The 21682-nt window shown below is 38.1% G+C and overlaps 1 protein-coding gene across 3 annotated transcripts; it reads left to right on the top strand.

The window, feature by feature from the left end:
* Positions 1 to 1868: 1868 nt before the first annotated feature.
* Positions 1869 to 20775, top strand: rabgef1 (RAB guanine nucleotide exchange factor (GEF) 1). 3 transcript variants are annotated; one of them, XR_007937025.1, is made up of 10 exons: positions 3772 to 4031; positions 5143 to 5334; positions 6437 to 6648; positions 7556 to 7722; positions 10019 to 10100; positions 10209 to 10341; positions 10601 to 10692; positions 13451 to 13707; positions 15270 to 15747; positions 20556 to 20775. XR_007937025.1 is itself a non-coding variant. In XM_051937079.1 (9 exons), the coding sequence occupies exons 2-9, from the start codon at positions 5156 to 5158 to the stop codon at positions 15684 to 15686; spliced, it is 1539 nt and encodes a 512-aa protein (XP_051793039.1). In that variant the 5' UTR covers positions 1869 to 1983; positions 5143 to 5155; the 3' UTR covers positions 15687 to 20775. The 3 variants fall into 3 exon arrangements, 2 of the variants coding, with proteins under 2 accessions (XP_051793039.1, XP_051793038.1); XM_051937079.1 differs by lacking the exon at positions 3772 to 4031 and adding an exon at positions 1869 to 1983 and having other exon boundaries at positions 15270 to 20775; XM_051937078.1 differs by having other exon boundaries at positions 15270 to 20775.
* The last annotated feature ends 907 nt before the right edge of the window (positions 20776 to 21682 follow it).

Genomic DNA, 21682 nt, shown 5'->3' with positions numbered 1-21682 from the left:
TCATTTTACTGCACAAGCCTCCAGTCTGTGTGTTAATATGACTAATATATGACTTAAATGGCTTTTCATTTCAATTTTTTTTTATTTTTGGCAGGAGATAGAAATGAGAAGTTCAGTAATTATTATAAATTTGTCTTTCAAGCAATTAAACTAAATATTTTTGTTTATTTTACGTGACATTAAGTCTTAGAGCATTATGTTACTGACCAAAAACACAACTACAGCTTGTAATATAATAAACTTAGTTAAAAATAACTTTTTCTTGTTTAAAAAAAGCGCCATCTCCACAACAGAATGAACAACCACCAATTTTGGGCAATAAATAAAATAGAAATCACAGCATTTTTAATATCAGACTGTTGTTTGAACACGGCTACTGAACTCTGACCTTAATGTCAACAAAGGAGCAGTCGGTTCACTGAAAAATTTAAGATGCTGCTCTTTAGAAAACTCTGCTGTTGGTCTCTTTGGTAACATTTCAAATATGAGTAATACCTTCAATAATTGTGACTATAAACAGAGTTCATAGTCCACATGCAAAACTGCCATAACTCATTACTGATTTTATATCACTGTTATTACTTTAGTACTGCTGTTAAAGCGTGAACACTGGATTACACTGCATTATGTAATCATAACACTTACGTAACTGTATTATTACTATATTACAGTATTGCATATTACAGATTACGTTAACAGCAGAATGGGCCCCATTGACTACTTTCAGCAGTTCACAGCAATAAGAATTATTAGATTACATGATGTTTTTAATACAATATACACTATAGTATAATTTTCTTTTGTGTTATGGCTTAAAATAGAAAACAAAGAATGTGATGCAGTTAAAAAAATGCACTTTATATATTGTCTTATATCTGTATTTTATCTTTACACTGTGTATTTTTTATATAATCTTTATACACAGTTTGATTTCTGTACATAGTTGTCAGACAAAGTCATGTTTCTTTATATACAGAGGTGGAAAAAGTTTTCAGACGCCCCATATATTTGCACGTAGTTTGCATTAAGAATCGCTCTTAGGTCTTCAAGTGCAATTTATTTTACTACAATCACAGCCATAATACTAAACAAATCCTTTAAAAAAAAGCCATTGAAAACTTAAAATTGGTTCCATTAAAATTGGAAATTTTGAATATTGGGTCATTTTGGTTGAAGTTAGTTTTGTTAGTTTTTCTTACAAACAATAAACAAAAAATATCATTTGTATTTGTATGTGTCTGTCTAATGCATCTTTTGAAACACAAAAAAGATTTTTCCACAAATATTTAATGATATTTGAGAATTTTAAGGGCGTCCGGAAATTTTTTTCCACCACTGTAATCCTTTGATATAGTGTGGATTATGTTTATGATTTTTAGAAAATATGTAGTTTCTGTATATGGTCTTTATATACAGTATAGTTTATATATATAATCCTTATATAGAGTATAGTTTTGGTATATAATCTTTATACAGAGTACAGAATTGGTACATAATATTTATATGCTATGCAATTTCTGTATATAGCCGTTATATACAGTATAGCTTATATGTACAATGTTTATACAGAGTGTCATTTCTGTATATGATTCTTCAGTGCAGTTTCTCTATGTAGTTATAAACACGTTCGGCATTTTCCGTCAGTCACATGACCTTCGACTGGGCATCCTGACGAAGTTAACCGAACCTTTAAAATCTGTCCTCGATACGGAAGTGAATCGAATAATGACATAATCTAACATTCTTTGGCAAATAAATAAATAAATAAATCCCGTCTGGTTGAAAATTTTGTCCGAAAAATAATTTTGGTTTCGCTTTGGTGTCATAACAAGTTCTATTTTTTAGATATTAATGCTACCGCCGAACTTCCGTGTTTTTGTTGGTAGACGTCACTGTCGGCACCTTTGACGTAAGGTGACCACACCGGGCAGAAACACGGAGGAGGAGGTTTGTTCCTGCTTCTGATCGCTCAAAACACAATAGGTGAGTAACAAAGGCTTACAGGAGGTGCAGCACTTGTTCCTAAAAACAACCTGCTGCAGGTGATTGCTCTGGCAGTGTAGTGCTGTTGTTTTTATGGCTAGCTTACATCCCTGATAGCTAATAAAACATAGCTACATATTTAGCTCCATGACCTCCAGACTGGCGACAAATTAGAGGAAAATCTGAATAAATGCACACAAGTAAAGACTATTTAATAGTCAGATACATCAGCACATAGCAGGAGAGGCTTACTGGGTGGTTTAATTCACCTTTAAATCATGTGGATCACATGCTGTGGCCTTAACAGTCACCAGATCTCAACTGAATCGATCATCTATGGCAGATTTAGGCGTTAGAGAGATCTGTATCACTATTACAAAACACGAAATGAGTTTTTTTTAAATTAGAAATGTGTGTAACACTTCAGTGGAGCTTGAGGGTGTGATCAGAGAGACTGCAGAAGCACTCAAGCTGATCTGGAGGCTCCACCTTATTACTAATAGTTGTTATCAGATCTTCTAAAAGCAGCTGGATTACTATCTGGGAAAGGTAAGCAACTGGGAGTGTTTCTGCGGGACATTTAAGGTGGAAATAACAGTGCAATTACTATGTAGTAAACAGGTCATTTAAGAGTATTACGCTTGCAGTTATTCACTGTTTGGCAACAATGGAAAGCAACACTAAGATAATCATTCTTTCTGCTAACATGGTGAATTTGTTGCTTATTTACACAGTTACAGAGTATTATTGTTTATTTAAAGTCATATTTATGTCCATATACTGAACATGAGTGACGCTCTGTAACTGTGTAAATAAGCAGGTTTTTGCTAATACATTTGCGTATTAACTTTAAAAAATAGAATATGTTAATGTTGCAGGTAAAGAGACAAAAAATGACCATTAGGAGTTGGTAGAGGCCAAAACTGAGCTAAAGAAAGTGAATATTGCACTTAAATTCAGTATGTGGACATAAATAGACTTTAAATGAGTAATAATACTCTGTAACTATGTACATAATATTCCGTTTCTTTTAACTCAGTTTTGGACTCTACCAACTCCTAAAGGACACATCTGTCTCTTTAACTGCAAAATTAACTGTAATTTAGAGTCATTTTTGTGTGCATTTGCTGAATTTAAGTCCAATGTTTATTCCTTTTTTTGCTGTTTTTGGTCTCTACCAACTGTTGATCAAAAAATATCAGAATCTTTATCTGTATTATCTTTTAAGTTAATATGGTAAATTTGTTAGCAAAGCTAGAGATCTAAACAGTTGTGAAGCAACATTATTCATTTGGTGTCGTGTTTGTGTCCAACCATAGAGTATGAGTCTAATAATTGCTCTGTTTTTGGTCACTACCAGTACCTAATGGCAATTTATGAAAGTTTAGCGGCATCAAATCACAATTTTTTCAAGTTAATATGGGAACTTTATTAGCAAACAGAAACTCATTTAAGCTGTTATGTAGCAACAATATTAATTACAGTCCATCTACTGAATGTAAGTCTTATATTTCCTTTTTTTTTTGCTCTGTTTTTTGTCTCTATTAAGCTGTAATATTAACATGTCATCTTAATAGCAATCTGTTGCTTGTTTACACAGTTTGGGAGCAAACAAGCATCAATAAGTAACTTTTTTATTAACTATTTAAAAGGTGAAATGAGCAGCTTGTTTCTGTTGCCCTCATAGTCAACAAATGAGTTCATATGCAGGTTAAAATATCAAACGAGGATGATGTCTGAACACCATCTTGTTTATGTAACTTCTCTGGTGGCAGCTTGTGAAAGTGTTAATGTAACATATAATGTGTTCTGTGGTTCTGGAGGAGCTTCATCAAGAACAAGAAATGTCAGAGTGATGCCATCAGGGTTTTTCCAACATGAGCTTAGGGACTGCAAGTTTACAACAGACAATGTGCATTATAAATGAGGTTAAGGGCATTTTTCTTAACTGAGTGTTCCTCATTTGACATGGAAATTGTTCCATTTCAATTTATTTCTGGTCCGAGGAGCAAGAACACAAAAGACCATCCTTCGCAGAAGTTTTTACGGTGAGAAATCTGATGTGGTCTGATCTGTCTGTTTCTGGATGATTTTTAGATTTTAGGGTTTGTTTTTACGTTTTATAGCATTGTAACTTCCTCTTAATAATATATTTAATTGTTTTATTCACATTTGTCCTTTACTCATTATGTTATATTGCATCTTATGGCAATCTATTTTAATTTTACTTTAATTGCACTTTGGTTTAACTCTAGTTGTTAGACTGAAACCGGAGAACCAGTGGACAACAAAAAACAGAACCAAATCAAGAGGATTAAAACCAAGATTTTGTTTTCAGACCTACTATTTAGTTTTTTAAAACGTGTGTTTGTAGATCTGACTGACTTCTATTTCCACTGTAAATCTGTATCATGAATTATATTAGACTCAACTGAATTACCTGTGGCCAAATATTTAAATGATAAACTGATGGGAAAATAATTAATTTACAGGCAGAATATCATAAATTATCGTTGCAGATGGATGAATTTACTTGCTGTTGACTGATCTGAGAACAGTATAAATACAGAGTAGTGTAAAGGTTTGTCAAGTGGTTTAAACATTTTAAACATAAAAGAAAATTAAAAACAACTCTGTGCTAATTCATTAGCATTTAGACAGTGGCTGTTATGGTAGATAGAAACTATATGCTGGTAAAAGTCACCACAAGATGCTAAAATCTGACCGACAGCTTCAGGTGAAGTTGAATCTCTTCCTTGGATCCGTCTTCATGTCTTAATTTGGATGGAACAAGACACAAAAAAAGACAAGTGAGGGAAATTTGGGTGCAGTTAAGGTAACTTGGATGCATTCAAAAACTGGAAAAGACAAAAATGAAGTCCAAATGTAGCAGGAACTCGACTGATTCTGGTGATATTTCAGCTAGTGGTGGCTCTGTTATCACCTAGCTTCTAATGATCTGTCTGTAAATGTTATAAAAGAGCAATAATTTATACCTGGAGGGTTCTTTTATTGGTTTAGTTTTAATTCCAGTGACTGAGATGTTGCTGAAAGTCTGCTTTAGTGCTCATGAACTGTGTGATAACCTGAACGTCGTCATCAGGCAGCAGCACACAAACAGACGCACCGACGAATCAGACGATGAATTTTTCATTCCAGGTCGTCCGGCACCATGAGTCAGCGGACGGAGCGGCGGGGGATCCACGTGGACCAATCGGATCTGCTGTGCAAAAAGGGATGCGGTTACTATGGCAACGCGGCATGGCAGGGCCTGTGCTCCAAGTGCTGGAGGGAGGAGTACCAGCGGGTACGGCAGAAGCAGATCCAGGACGACTGGGCCCTGGCAGAAAAGTAAGACGTCTACAGGCCTGCAAAAATAGAAATAAAAATTAAATCCAGCTGCTCCTGACTTCCTGAAACATCTCCAGAGGAAAAGCAACTAAAACAAAGCTCCTACATGTCAGCTTTTGTGCATCTAAAACAGAAACTTCAGCTTTGAATATGGTAGACAGCATCTTTTAGGGTGTTTCAGCCCTTTTTAGAATTTTCTTCCAATACGTTTTATTCTGTGAAGTACGATATTTTAATCGTTTGAAAGGAAGTTTGAAAGGAAGCTATTTGGGTTTTTTTTAAATGGCAAAATTAAACTGCTTACAAAGCCAGAAACTGTAAAAACAAGAGAAATTGTTCGAATTTTTCAACTCTGATTGGGAAATGAAACCAAATCTACCATTAAGTTTAAAATCAAGATGCTTTATCTCAGTCACTTAATTCTACATTTCTCAATAAATCACAAAAAGAAACCATTTGCGCTGAGCAGATTCTGTAAAAAGCAAAAAATTCTGCTCTGCTCGGCGCAACTGAGAAGTCATCAGTGACTCAGCTGTAACTAACAGTCATGCAGCCAAAATTCAGGGAGTTTTTGACTAAACTGGGCTGAACTGCAGAGATAGGAAAACTATTTAAAATATATTAGCAGTCATTTCTATAGTATGTAAAGCCGTTGGGTTTTTTCCAGTACTGGTTGCACATTTGGATGCTTGGAAAAATTTAGTACATGCTGATTCCAGGTTTTTTAATCAATGTATAATGAATAATTAAAGAAATTGAATGGTTTTTTTTTTCATTTTTTCTATGATTTATGGCATTATAACCCTATTATACTGCACAAAAATATCTGTAAGTTCTAGTTGTGGATGTTCTGTTTCCAAAGAGGTGCAGGATTTCATACTGGAAGAAAAAAAACCCAGCTGAAGTCATCTCATAGTACCACTTAAACAGTTAGACTGACAATTAGCTGCGGTAAAAATGTTGTTTCTGCCCAACATTTACACCAAATACTCCACAAACAGCTTCATCAGTCACACTGTGAGCTATCCAGAGATGCTCATTGCAGCTTTTTGCTCGGTATAACTCATTGTTGGTCCACTTTGTCATCTTTCCTGGGCTTCAGGCTGCAGAGGGAGGAGGAGGCAGCGTTTGCCAGCAGCCACGGACAGCAGACCCAGTCCCACTCTCAGGCCTCGACGCCTCCGCAGCAGCCGGGACACGCCTCTCTGGGACCCTTCTCCAAGTTTGAGGAGAAGAAGACCAACGAGAAGACGAGGAAAGTGACCACCGTGAAGAAGTTCTTCAGCCCGTCATCACGCACTGCTTCTAAGAAAGGTGCACTGGACTGTGCTCACTGTTTATTAAAACAAATAGAAATCTGCAGCAGCCGCAGCAGAGTTTAAAGTTTGCTTCAGAGCAGCATTTTGTTTGACGTTGGAGGGTTTGATCACTGCATCTCTGCAAATTACACATCTACTGGAGGCCACTGCTGATGACCAGTCATCAGTCAGATCATTTAAAAGCAGAAGTGGAGCATGAAAATGACAAAACATCCGTCACACGTCAAAGTACGTCAGATTAGCAGCTCCGAGAGACGGTAGGCCTGACGAGGAAACGCTCTACAGTTAGCTCAGCTGCCTCCATGCTGCTCCCACAAACACACAAATCATTTTCTAGGACTAGTTTAACTTGGGAAGGCAGAAGAGCTCACTGGAAAACACTGACATTCAGATGCTGCAGCCACAACTTCCAGAAGCTACAGACAGATCGATCTATAGTCTATCTATCTATAGTCTATCTACCCAGCTATCTATCTATCTATCTATCTATCCCTACTGACTAATAAGAAGTCACAGCAGATGGTTAAGACACTATAAACATGTAATGTGTTTGTCTACACGGAGAAGCACTCATAAATGTAAAAACCTGACACTGATATAACCCTGAGTGTTTGTTAATGTTAATACTACGTTCTATGAAGATTACAAGCAACAGGATTTTAAAATATAGCTTCATCTGCCTCGTATCTGCTCAGTGTCGGGTTGCTAGGAATGTAAACAACCCATTAGTTTGAGAGTTAATCTGTTTATTAATGTAAAAATATCATCTTTAGGGGGTTTCGTAGTGGGATTATTAGGTCTGTGGGGATTTACGTGGAAGCAGCTAAATGCAGACTGTGGAAAAGGAGGGAAGCCAGAAGTGTCACTATTTTTTTTTTCCAAATGTGCTTCTTCCTCATCAGAAACCCAGGAGGGTAAGACGCCCAGCCCGTCCATCAGCCGCCACGCCAGCTTCGAGACAGACCAGGTCTCCAAGGACTTTGTGGACTTCTTGAAAAACCTGCAGAAAACCGGCAGGGAGATCCACAAGCAGAGCCGAGCTTTTATTGTGAACATGTCGAGCAAGAAGGTGTGTTTCAGCCAGGAGTCGATTAGACATCTAGCTGTTAAATACTAATAATAGGTTATGGAGTGTTTGGAAGCACAGCAAGGACTTCTTCACAAAAACCCAAAACCCCAATCAGAAAACCTGTAAGTCTGTCCCAGTCATCCAGGTCATAATAATCCTAAAAGCTTCAGAAAAACTCAATTGGACTTTTTGGTTCTTTCTTTTTCAGCTTTGAACATTATCTGTCTCCACAAACCGAAAACCTTCTACTGAAGCCTTTAGAATTTGTTAATGAGCTGACTCTCTCATAATAGGGGGCATTTAACGAATCATTTTCCTCTTCTTCTGCACAAAAACGATGGATGGCTTTAATCAGGAGGACAGGTTGTGATAAGGGAGAGTTATGAAGAATGTAAAGACGGCAAAAAGTGGCGGTAAGGCGAGAGAAATGCCGGTAGAAGAAGTGATAATTGTGTAAGTTAATATATTTATTTTACCACTCTGTGCACTCTCAGCTCTTAAACTGTCACAAGAAGTGAATTCAGGTCTGTCCCACAATGAAAGGACATTTAGAAATGGCAAAATTAACGTTATTGATGGAATATTCTGTGTAATAAATATTAAAAGGTGATCAATTTTCTTAGCCTCGTCGCGCTAGACCCAGCTCTTAAGACACAAGGGTCTACGAACGCTCGACAGGGAGGGAGGCGGGCTAAAAGGTTGTCTTTCAAATCACTCTGCAGCAGTTGGGGAGGTATACAACCAATCAGCGCAACGAATAGGCTGACGTAGTTCCGAGAGAGCCGGATTGTGGCTAAGTCCAATTAGCTTCCCAACCAGCGGAGCCAACTGGTATATTAAGGATTTACCATATCCCGTCGGCATAAGTCCAAATACGTCTTTCTTCTCAATGAAACACTTCAGTGCCGTCCTTTGTTTATCTTTCAAGTTGAATTTTAGCTTCAAATCTTTAAGGGCTGTGGCCAAAGCCGAGTCGAAAGATAACTGTTTATTGTGCGCAGGTTGTTTCTGTCAGAATCGTCATGCCTCTGTCGTCACTTAGTTACGCCCGCCTTCTGACTCTACTCTTCATGGTGATTCGTCGGCCAGTTTTAGGAGAATCCAGCCTCGAGCCTTATGGAGGGTAACTAGACCCACCCTGGCAGAGAATTAAATTCGTTGCCGTGGGTTGTCTAGCGCGGCTAGGCTACAATTTTCTATCGTGTTCTATTAGCAACAATACAAGCAATAAAAAGTGATTAGGATCAAGGACGTTCAACACAAATTTTTGCATCTTCTGTAGTAAAACTTAATGCATGCGTACGGTTTGCTGACTGTGACTGCACGGCTTCATTCAGGGGCACTACTAACTTACAGATGAGCAACAGGTTTGCATAAATAGCTAATGTGTTCCCTCAGATGAGAAGCTATCGCTCGTAGAAGAACTGGTGAAAGAGAGAAGCTTGTTACAGCAGATTTAAATCTAAACCTCTGAACAGAACGTCCAGAGCAGGTTAACTGAGCAGCATCAGTTGCCATGGCGATCTAAAGGGTTATGACATTAAAAAGTCTGACTTAGATTCACTAAACCAGGGGGGCGTCAAACTCATCTTAGCTCAAGGGAAACATTCAGCCTAATATGACCTCAAGTGGGCCGGACCAGTGAAATCATAAGATAACACCACCTAATGTTTTATTTGTTTTAGTGCAAAAAAAGTACATCCTAGAAATGTTCACATTTAATGAACTACCAATTTTACAAAATATTATGAACAACCTGAAGTTTTTAAAGGAAAAATAAGTGCAATTTCAACAACCTTATACCTCACTTTATCATTTCCCATTGCAACTTGTTTACAGAGTGTTTACAAAGGAACACAACATTTAGTCACACTTATCTGGAACTGAGTGACGAAGTATTTCACAACATGTCAAGATCCAGAAATGATTTTAAATTTTCAAACTTCTCAAACTAACGAAGGAACTATTAAGGAAGAATGTTAAGTTATCCCCCTGCCTTGTAAATGTCTAAAATGTATACACAAAAATGCAGAAAAGTTGTGGCGGTGCATCAATGACAGCGTTCAACCAAACCAAACTCTGTCTACTGAAGCTGCTGACTCACATCATGTCACACGATGTTCAGTGTCTAAATATTTTCTGTAATTTTTATACTTTGAGGGCCGGATTGGCCGGTTTTGACCCACAGGCCTTATGTTTGACACCCCTGCTCTAAACCAGCAGTCTAACGTCATGCTCCACCCATCTGATCAATATTCTGATCACTTTCTGACTCTCTAACTTCTTCTCCTGACAGGACCTGAGCGCTGATGAGCTGTCGGAGTGCGTTCAGGACTTCTACCAGGGCATGGCCGACCGCCTGATGAGCCACTATAAAGGTCTGTTCAGAGGATCTAACAATTATTTCTAAGTCTGACATCAAACAGAACGCAGGAGCCACCAGATGGCAGCAGAAGCAGTAACTCTGATGAACGTCTGATCAACAGGTTCCTCAGAGAGCGTGGAGCAGGTGATGGACCAGGTGGAGAAGTACATCATGACCCGTCTGTACAAGAGCGTTTTCTGTCCTGAAACCACCGACGATGAGAAGAAGGACTTGGCCACGCAGAACAGGATAAGGTGAAGTCATTTATATTTTGGGTAATCAGCAGAGAGTCTGGTGGAAACGTGTCTTATTGAGTTCTTCAGAAAGCTTCACTGCACAACATTCGTCTAAAACCTTCAACCGTCTGTGAAAACGTCTGTCTGTGCAGTTGATGACACAACGGCTATTTTTAGATTAGTTTTAGTGTTTTTCTTACATATCTATCTATGTATAAAGAGGAGACAGAAACAAAAAGCTTCAGACTCACTCCAGTGAACGTTGACTCTGTTTCAGGGCTCTCCACTGGGTGACCATCCAGATGCTCTGTGTTTCCATGGATGAAGAAATCCCTGAAGTCTCTGAGAATGTTGTCAAAGCAATAACAGGTCAGAGAGAACTCCGACTTACAGTGGAGCTGATTTAAAGCAGCTATAATCAATATTTTAACACAGTCTGAAGCTGTTATGAAAGCAGTCGCTTGTCGTGGTGAAACCTACAGAAAAACTGGAGCTTCCTTTGGTTTTACGTGAGTCGATGGCAGCTTTTTATTCATTGTTCAGCTCTCTGGTCAACAACTTTACTGTTGTGGCTCATTTTTTTGGTAGAGACCAAAGAAGGAGCTTAAAGAGGGTAAATACTGGAATTTTCCAGGCAGCTGTTTGTTCCCAAGCACCCAGAAAAATCTGAAAAAGTCCAGCTAAAATCTGTTTATCTGTGAATCTCTGTAAACGTGTTCTCGTTTGAGAAGTCATTTTGTATGTTTTTGGAAAAGTTTAGCTTGTCTTTGGAGAGTTTTTTTTTTTTGAAACTGATCTATGTGACTTTCAAACAGGAACTAAAACTAACTGTGATAGCTTGTAAACGTATCTGTGATCGTCACTTTGGTCCAGTTAGACGCCATCTTGTTTCTTGTTCTTTAGCACTACTAACAAAAGACATCGAAAAGAAACATCAAACCTCAATAATACCAATAAATGTTCATGACTAAACCTGGATTGAATGTAGAAATTAGCTAAACATGCTAAACTTTTCACTGGTATAACTGTTAAAAAGGTATTAAATTCCAATCCAGTACCAGGACCAAAGTTACCGAATCAGAAACATTTCAGATTTTAACTTAAAAACACTAAAAATAAAACATTACATCATTCACGACTAAACCTCAAAACTTCCCTTGAGTGTAGAAATTAGTCAAACTTGCAGAGAAACTGGCAGCACTGGGAGACTTCTGTTGCTGCAGGTGGTGAAGACAGAAGCTCCACTGTGAATAGAAAATGTTCTGTAAGTGCCAGGCAGTCTGAATCATTTGGAAGTCGTCTCAGCTCATATATTTTCATTTCAGAGCAGAACAAAAGGCAGACATCTCAGCGAGACAAAACCACAAGTATCAGCATTCACCACACGCACTTATTTTCATTACTAATTCATCTGCTTGTTGTTTTCTTGTCTAATCGATAAACGTCATGATTTAATTATTAATCCACACAGTCCAACACCAAAGAAATCCAGTGAGTGTCATTCTTTGGTTAAAAATATCCATTAATTAATTGTTTCAGGTCTAGGACACATTCAGTGGTCCATATGGTTTAGACAATGCTGATGAAAGTCTTAAGACCAGTTGAAAAGTTGCAGTTTGCACTGTTGGATCTTAAGAAGGTTCTAATTAGAACTTCAGAATGCCCAAGACCATAGCTCAAAAAACCTACAAAACCCTCAAAACAGAAACACAAGTGTCAGAATAGAACTCAGTGAGGAGCTCCACCGTTCTTGTGGATCGCTGTTGAGCCATGCTTGATGTTTCCATTAGGCTGGTGGGAACGTTGCTCTAAGTGGTGAAGATGCTTCACAAAGGACATCCACTGTCTGGAACTGACGTCCATTTTTGTAGACTTCCCTTGCCCCAAATGTTCTCAACTGGATTTAGATCAGGAGAACATGCAGGATGGTCCAAAAGAGTGATGTTATTCTCCTGGAAGAAGTCTTTCATCAGGCTAGTGTCGTGAACTGTGAACTGCAGCATTGTCCTGATGAAGACCTAGACATGAAAGACCCAGACATCATCGACAGACGAGGTCCTCTTGAGGGATACCAGGTTCAACATCTTCAGCTGCTGTTTGAAGCCCTGCACAACCTGAAGTTCCATTGTTCCATTGATGGAAAAAGCTCCCAGATCATTATTAATACAATATCTACCTATCCATCCATCCATCCATCATTCCATCCACCCATCCATCCATCCATCCATCCATCCATCCATCCATCCATCCATCCATCCATCCATCCATCCATCCATCCATCCATCCATCCATCCGTGAATGATAGTACCCCTCCATTGTGCCATGTAGAAAACATCTCCAGTGGATCTCCTGGTCATCCAGTAACACTGGAATCCAATCAGGACCTTCAAAGTTACATTCATTCTGGTCAGAGAACAAAACTTTCTTCCACCTTTCAGTGTCCCATGTTTGGTGCTCCTTGGAAAGTCCAAACAGACAGTTTAGTGGCGCTGACAGAGATGTAGACGTTGAAGATATTTTTTATTTTTTAAGCCCTTCCCACCCAGATGCTGTCTGATGGTTATTGGGCCTTAGTCAGCACGAGTAAGGACCTCAATCTGGGTCCAGGATCATCTTGTCTTGACTGACCGCCAATCAGATCCTCCAGTTCAGCACTGGTGAACTTTTTTGGGTCTACCTTGACTTTATTTGCTCCATAACCCTCAAGATCTTTCATGAAATTCAAAATGACCGTCCTACTGTGTCCACCCTCAGCGTTGGAGAGGCCTCAACAATCCTACCACCTTCAAAGACAGAAAGCTTTGCCATCAGGAGGTCATGACTGTGAATACCTGACAGGAAATAACATGGAATCTAAATGTTTGTGCAGATTTTGGCTTTTTAAGGCTGTGATCTTAAACTTTTGATCAACTGACAAAAGCATGTTTGATTTTAAATGCTCCAATTTTTTTTCTCTCACTCCCATTTCTTCATTTGGCATGTTGAAGCTCTACCGCAAACCTTCTTAAGCTCCAACGGTGCAAAATACATTTTCTTGCAATTTTTCTAGTGGTTTTAAAACTTCGATTGGGAGTGTACTCCACTGATCTGTGCAGCCTCTAATTGTCTTCCTGTGTTTCCATTGCAGACGTCATTGAGATGGACTCCAAGAGGGTTCCTCGGGACAAACTGGCCTGCATCACTCGCTGCAGCAAACATATCTTCAGCGCGATCAGGATCACGAAGAACGAGCCGGCCTCCGCTGATGACTTCCTGCCTGCGCTCATCTACATCGTGCTCAAGGCGAACCCTCCGAGGATTCAGTCCAACATCCAGTACATCACCCGCTTCTGTAACCCGAGCCGGCTGATGACCGGAGAGGATGGATACTACTTCACCAACCTGGTCAGTCCATTTCTCGTTAAAAGCCGGTTTGAGCCTCGTGTTTAATCAACTGTGTGGATCTTTCTGCTGTAGTTTAACTTTTCCTATCTGTAGACTCACGTATATTTACCTCCAGAAAATCAAACATTTACCTGCAGCTGCCGACTGAAATCTGTCTAATGGGAACAGCTGGTCTCTCATGTGGTTGTTCCATTTGATAAATCTGAGTATTTCACTTGAAAAACCGTGATTTAATGTATTTTAATGACTTTTGAATCAGACTCGTGGTGGATAATGATCATTGATTTCATATTTCAATCAATAATCAAGTAAAGATTTAAAACATTTGCCAGTTAAGGCCTCTAAAATTAGAAAACAATTAAATATAATGCTTTTATTCGCGGGCTGCACAGCGGCGTCATGGTTAGCACTTTCGCCTTGCAGCAAGAAGATCCCGGTTCGAATCCCGGGTTGGGCCTGGGATCTTTCTGCATGGAGTTTGCATGTTCTCCCTGTGCATGTGTGGGTTTTCTCAGGGTACTCCGGCTTCCTCCCACAGTCCAAAAATATGCTGAGGTTAATTGATCACTCTAAATTGTCCGTAGGTGTGAATGTGAGTGTGATTGTCTGTCTGTATATGTAGCCCTGTGACAGACTGGTGACCTGTCCAGGGTGTCCCCTGCCTTCGCTCAAGTCAGCTGGGATAGACTCCAGCACCCCCCGCGACCCTAATGAGGATAAAGCGGTGTATAGAGGATGGATGGATGCTTTTATTTGCCATATCTGATTATATTTTTGCATTTTGGACATGGTGATTATTAACAACCACTATGAATTAATAATCTTGGACTATGGAAAATTCTAACTGGCAATTTTTACATTTTTTTGACATTTCATCGGCAAACAGATTCATTCATAAAATGAGATTGAGAATAATTGTTTATAATAGTTTCTGTTTGCTAAACGCTTAAGAAATAATATAAAACAGTTCTTCGTCCTTGTTACTTTATTGAGTCAGAAATTTTTTGTCAAACTAATGTTTAGAATTTGATTTCAGGAGCTTTAAAATGAAAGTATTTTCTTTGACATAAAACTTGCTTTAAAACTGTTCAGTTTTTGTACAAATATTAAAAGAAATGAGCCATAGTAATAATAATATGAATTTGTGAGCTATAAAGGTGCTGGTAAATGACCTTCAGAGAGTTGTTTCTCTGTTTCAGTCTTTATGCTAAGCTAAGCTAAAGCCTGGCAGCTGTCTTTTAATAAACTAATATAAGATCTGAGGTTGGAGTTGTTTATCTCCAGAGTTCATGTGGGTAAACGTGCTCGGACGTATTGATATGATGTTTGTTTGTGCCTGAATACAGTGTGTTTATGTTTGTTTACATCTCTGTTTTGGACTTGCATTCTGAAAAGACTCAACATTTAGCTCACTTCAGGTTGACATAACGTCAGAACCATTTCCCACAATATTTCCCAAAATATTCCTTTTCCAGTGAAGCCATCTGGACTCAGTCTGATGTGAATCTGCAGTCAGATTCTCAGACCTGACTTCTACCTGGTGTGTTTTTGTTGTTCTTCAGTGCTGTGCAGTGACCTTCATCGAGAAGCTGGATGCTCAGTCTCTCAATCTTTCCCCGGAGGAGTTTGAGCGCTACATGTCGGGCCAAGCTTCACCTCGTTACAGCAGCTCTGAGGGCGACTGGCCCAGCTCCGGATCAGGACCGGCGGCCACCACCAACCCGGTCCTGGCTCAGCTGAACAACAACCTGGAGCTGCTGTCGGAGCTCAGCGGCCGGCAGGAGACGCTGATGGAGGCGGCTCAGAGCCTCCAGGCCGACCTGCTCTCTTGGCCCGAGACGGTGCAGCGGGAAGTTCAGGACATCCTGGAGAAGTATCCTCTGGAGATCATGCCCTGCACCGTGTCTGCTATTGACGCCAACAACATGGACAATGAGAACCTGCCGCCGCCCCTCACGCCCCAGGTGTTCGCTGGGTAGAGGAGCCAAACAAAGGGGGAAACACATTTCACATAAAGCAAAAGCACTCCTACTTTAAAAGGTCAGCTTATTGCCTGAGTTTAACACAAAATCTCCTGAGTAGTTTTGAGCTTCTGCACCTCAAAGACCTGCTCACACCAACATTTACCCTATTAAATATCACTGTGATGTCAGTTTAATCAGTGCATTTAAAAAATAAATCTACAGGCCCAAATGGAAGATGCTATTGAAGCTTATGCACAGTTTTCACCTAAACACTTTTACTTATCGTCTGTAAAAAGATAAAAGCTTTTTAGATGCTCAAATTACTTTTCCCTCTTAAACAACTCTTAAAAAAATAAAAAGATTTGAAGATGAAAGACTAATGTAAGTGATGCTAGCAAGTTAGCATTACTCAAGTGAAGGGGGGAAAGCTAATATAAGTGATGCTAGCAAGTTAGCATTATTCAACTGAATGTTGGAAAGCTAAAAGTGATGCTAGCAAGTTAGTATTACTCATCGGAAGCCAGGAAAGCCAATATATGTGACACTAGCAAGTTAGCATCATTCATCTGAAGCATAGACTGTATAATAAAGATTTATAATACTGTCTATGATCTTAAGCGGGACAGCTAATATAAGTCATGCTAGCAGGTTAGCATTAATCATCTGAAGCCAGGAAAGCTAATGTAAGTGATGCTAGCAAGTTAGCTAGCTCACTAGTAGTTTGTTAATTAGCACACAAAAGGTCTAGCTGTAATAAACTCGACAAATATTTCTTTATTGTTATTTGTTATATGTGAAAGAAATACTGTCTTATACCATTTAGATACTAAATAGAATTATCAAATTTCTTTCTTGATAAATACAATCATGTTATGAGTACTTGTAACGCAAATGATGCTAGCTGTGTGAGAAGCTAACGTTCGTTAGCCCCTATAAAACCATGTAGAACAGATTATAGTAGAGCCTCTAAAAAGTGTCTTCACTCTGCCTTCTAAACATATACATAAAATGTACTCATTAAATTTAATTGAGAAACACAAAGTCAACATATACAACAAGCTGACTAGCATTTAATGCTAGTTTTAGATGGGATGTTGCTCCTGTTTGCTAATGTTTAAATGCTAATGTAGGGTAGAGCCAGGCTATTAAACATAGGATAAAATTCTGTCTGCTAAGTTTCCATCAATAGATTTCACTCTGTGCAGTTTTGGGAGATTTTATTTTTATTGTAAATGCAGTTTTATCTAGTAACACATAAAGGAGATTGATTATTAGATTACCATTGTCGGTGTGAGCGGGCCTTTATGGTTTTCAGATTTTTGTAGGTACCTCACAAATCTGGCACTGAATAAAGGTGGTTTGGGTTTTTGTCTGAGGCCAGTTTGACCTAAAAATTAATAACAACATAATCTAACTTTGTGCTGCTTTAAATATTTATGCAGAGCAGAAATTCAATCCTTTAAACAACAGAACCACTTTGACACATTGTCTTGTCATTGTCATACATGAAACTTGAAAAAACACTTCATTTTTTAAAAGTTTTTTTTAATGTTTTAACATTGTTCTGTGTTTTTTGAATTTACTGTATTTTGGCAGCCTTTCTGCACACTGACCTCAATAATGAATCAGTGTAGAAATATGCACAGGATTTAATAATAATAATAATAATAATGGTTACATTTATATAGCGCTTTTCAAGACACCCAAAGCGCTTTACAATGAATCCATCATTATTTATTTGCTCACACATTCTCACTCTGGTGGTGGTAAGCTACATTTGTAGCCACAGTTGCCCTGGGGCAGATTGACGGCAGCGTTGCTGCCAATCGCGCCAACGGCCCCTCCGACCACCACCAACATTCACACGCATTCATACACCAGTGTGAGAGCAGCACTGGAGGCAAGGTGGGTAAAGTGTCTTGCCCAAGGACACACAGCACATGACTAGGCGAGAGCGGGAATCGAACCGCCGACCCTTCGATCATTGGACGACCCGCTCTACCACCTGATCCACTGCTCAGAAAAAATACTGAATAATGTGTTGTAAATCTTGATTTGTTTTGTCATTTTGTGATGTACTGTACTATGTACTGTATTTGTACTGTAAAACAGGCTGGTGTTGACTGTTGAAACTGTTTTTACTTTAGAGTCATTTCAAATTCAATAACATTTCTATTCTTCCACAAACTTGCAGAGAAGCGACGTCACATAAAAAAGCTTTGCAGATGTTTGATGAATGTAAACTTAAAGAGTTCCGTTTGTCGTGTGCGCTCCAATTAGATAACAGGTGCTAATTAGCAGAACTTGACGTTTTGCTAGTTGATAATTCAAATTAAGGAACCACATTAAAGAAAATGTTTGTTGATATTCGGCATTTTTCCTCCTGAGGTCAAAACTGACACTTCATTGATCCTTTTAAAAGTTTTGGTCAAATATATTTTGATACCGTTTGCCACAGAGCTCCTTAGGTAGCACCAAATGTGGATTAATCCGCACTGAAAATAGTCCCCAACCAAATACACTGTTTACTTCTGTCTGAGTAACATTTGCCAAAAACTACAGTGCCCAACTGTTATGAAAATGTCTCGTTTTAAAAAAAATGTTATTGATTTATGTCTTAAGAAACAGCTTAAGTGTGTAACAAAAATACAGAATATTTTCCAAATGTTTTCAGAAATGTGAAATAAGAAACTAAGCAAATTCTGACAGAACTACAAAACGGTCTTCATGCCAGTTAACACTGAATGATTTAAATGTTCATTTTTAAAAATGCCAATAAAATGTTTGGCCTTCTATGATTTACAAACAAATTAACACAGATTAAAGGTTGCTGTGGTGGATGATGCTAACTGATGTAAAATTATGTAAATAATAAGTGAATTTTTAAGTTGAGTGAAATAAAGACACTAAAATCCCGCATGAATATATATATATATATTTTTTTAAAGCTTTAATCGGCTGTAAATTAATCAATTAGTGGATGGACAGGGAGATAATGTATTATTTTGATCCTTTTTTTAAGCATGACTGAAAATGCCTCCCTTTTACAGCTTATTATTACAGAGTATTTTATCTGTTTTACACAAATATACAAACTAAGTGAGCAAGAGGGTGAAAGTCGATAGCTGTACTTCTTTAGGAAACTGAATTTGAACGAAAAATTAGAGAACTGGACCCAAGTAAAGACTGATTTTAGCTTGTATTTCTTTTTTACATGCACCAATACTTTGCTATTCTATACTAAGAGTCATTTTTTGTGTTTTATAGGTGCAAATGTCAAAGAAAAGGAAAATTGCACAACTCTTTGATTGAGCAACTGAATTTAATCTAAAACCAACAAACATAACTTAATGTTTAGCATCTTTCAGGCCTCCAGAGCTGCTTCATTCTCTGTCTTCAGCAGGTAAAATCAGCCAGGAAAGTTGAACAATTAATTGCTTTCAGATTGAAATACAATGCTGGCAGCCATTCTGAATCCAGCAAAGTTAATATAAGCAACATTACTTTCGCCTTTTGCGAATCACTACCCCACTGTGCAGCCCCCTATAAAACCATTTGTATCGTATTTGCTACGTGAGTTTCTGAGACCTCCATCTTATCATCATGAGAAATAGTTAAATTAACAGGACAGAACTACTCAGAAAGTCAACATGTTTGTGAGCAAAAAGGTGCCAAAACAGCCCAATGTGATACAAAAGTAAATCACGAGCAAAATGATATGGCAGGTTTTTTTTGTTTGTTTTTATGGGGGATTTTGTTAAAAGGGTTATTTAACATTTCAGCTCCAAAAAAAATTGAATTTCTTGGTTATTTTTTGATTATTCAGGCTTTACAGGGTTAAATGTTCTAATGACTACTGAACAGAAACTAGACTATAGCAACTCAAATTACGGTAGCTGTCAGAAAAATTTCAATCAGATGTTTTCTCCAAATCGTTCAGGGCTAACAGGTGGTTTGGGATCATTAAAGGTCCCTACAGAGAGATTAATTTAGTGATTTGTACAGAAACACTAAAGGCCAAACACTTGGAAGCAACTTCATTCTGAACTTTCTGTTCACAGCGTCTTTCTTAAAAGGTAAAAATAAAACTTATGGATATCTGGGATGTTTTTACTGCATGATCAGACTTTGCTTTCATTGATGTGCACCATTTTCCTCTGTTTATCTTCAGGTATATAATGATGTTACCAGATAAACGCTGAAGACCTTAGCTTTAGGGTTGAGAAGATCGTACAAGACTTCAGAGCAAAAGTAAAAAACAAATCACGGTTGACATTCTTCACTTTAGCTCTTTGGCTTTTGAGAGTTTGCAGGAAAAAAATCCCAATAAATCTCAGCTGTGTCCAAATCTCTATAAGTACCACAGAAAGAACCAGCTGATAAAGAAACAAGAGTACAAATACCTGATAATTACAGTAAAAATGTATTCTGATGGGCGACTCTTTATATAATAATCATGTTTATTTTTGCTGTAAAATACACCAATGAAATTCTGATTTTTTTTTTGTACAAATTTAATCCTGCTTCCAAACGTTTAGCCTGTAGTTTAGAACCAAACGAGATTCGTCCGTATGTTTCTGAATTCACCCTGCAGATGTCATCGGTTCCAGAAGTCAGAATTGACCTCCAGTGTTTTACTAATGAGCTGGATTTGTTTGGATCAGGGAATCTTCATGTTTTTCAGGTTTTCTATCACTTTTCTCCCACTCTAACCTCCGTAACTCTCTGGATTGTGATCGTTTCCCTCCACCACTCTTCATTTTTAGGTTCTTTCTGTCATCAACCTGTGTTCAACCTGTCCTGCGTTTCTTTTATCCTCAGAACTTTCCACTCTGCTCCACTTCTTCCTGTGTCGGATCTCAGTGTTTTCTTTTCTTCTTACAGATGAGCTGCTCTTACTGTCAGCCCTCTGCTCTTCTCGTTGCTTTCTGGCTCCAGTTCCAGTCTGGACACATGAAAAGATGGACTGAAGTGAAGCCTCAACACCCTCCGTCCTTTTATGTGTGCAGAAAGAAACACCTGGGCAACGAGTTCCACCTGGCAGTCAGGAAACAAGACTCAAATGGCTCTTTGAACATGAAATAAAAGCTAGAACCAGCCTCTAGTTTTGTCTCGCTGACCTGTTTTGATCCCAGAACATCAGATTTCACAGCAGACTTTTGTTAAAGCAGACATTTAAAGACACTGTTTAGAAAATCATCAGACATTTTAGAGACAAACAGAGGAAAATACTCATCACCTACAGCCCTGCTTTAGTGTTTAGAGACAGAAACAGTACCTGATCAGCTCCGATGATTGGCCTCTTCTGTAGATGTGTCTCCACTCATCAGGCTAACATGCTAATATGAAGCTAAAATAATCCTTCAAGCATTCATCCAGCTGATCTGGAGGCATGAAAGCAGTCTGAGGATTTATTTGTAGCTCCCAGATGAAGTTATCTTCAATTTAACATAAAAACAAACTGAGCAGAGAGCTGAAATACGGAGCATGTTGCTGTATTTGGAACTATCCCAGAATGCACTGGGGCAAAAGCTTCTTATTTATGGTTTGTTGTAGTGTTTTTTGTGTACTTATTGGAGTTTGGACTATTTACATTGCACACATGGAATCACAGGAGTGCCATAATAAAAGCTAAATAAGGAAAAATAAGGAAATAAATGTGTAAATATGAAGAGGAATAAATAAAAAAATTAAAAAGTAAATCTGTGAAAAAATAAAGAAATACATTTGTAAATATAAAGAAGAATACATTTAAAAAAGTAAAAAAATAAATGTTTAAAAAACAAGAAATAAATGTGGAAATAAGAGAGAGATAAATAAAAAACAAAAAATATAAATCTGTTAAAAATAAAGAATAAATATGTAAATATATATAAAGAGGAAAAGCTAGAAGATTAAATAAAAAATAAATCTTCACAACTTTTTTGTTCGTTTTCAAACGTTAAAAGGTTGCAAAAAACTTGAGGTACCATAACCTTTGCTTAAAAAGGCAACTATAACCGTCAAATGAA

Source organism: Acanthochromis polyacanthus, chromosome 17 (genome assembly GCF_021347895.1).
Source record: "Acanthochromis polyacanthus isolate Apoly-LR-REF ecotype Palm Island chromosome 17, KAUST_Apoly_ChrSc, whole genome shotgun sequence".
NCBI classification, from domain to species: Eukaryota; Metazoa; Chordata; class Actinopteri; family Pomacentridae; genus Acanthochromis; species Acanthochromis polyacanthus.
This window is presented reverse-complemented; position numbering and strand designations above follow the sequence as displayed.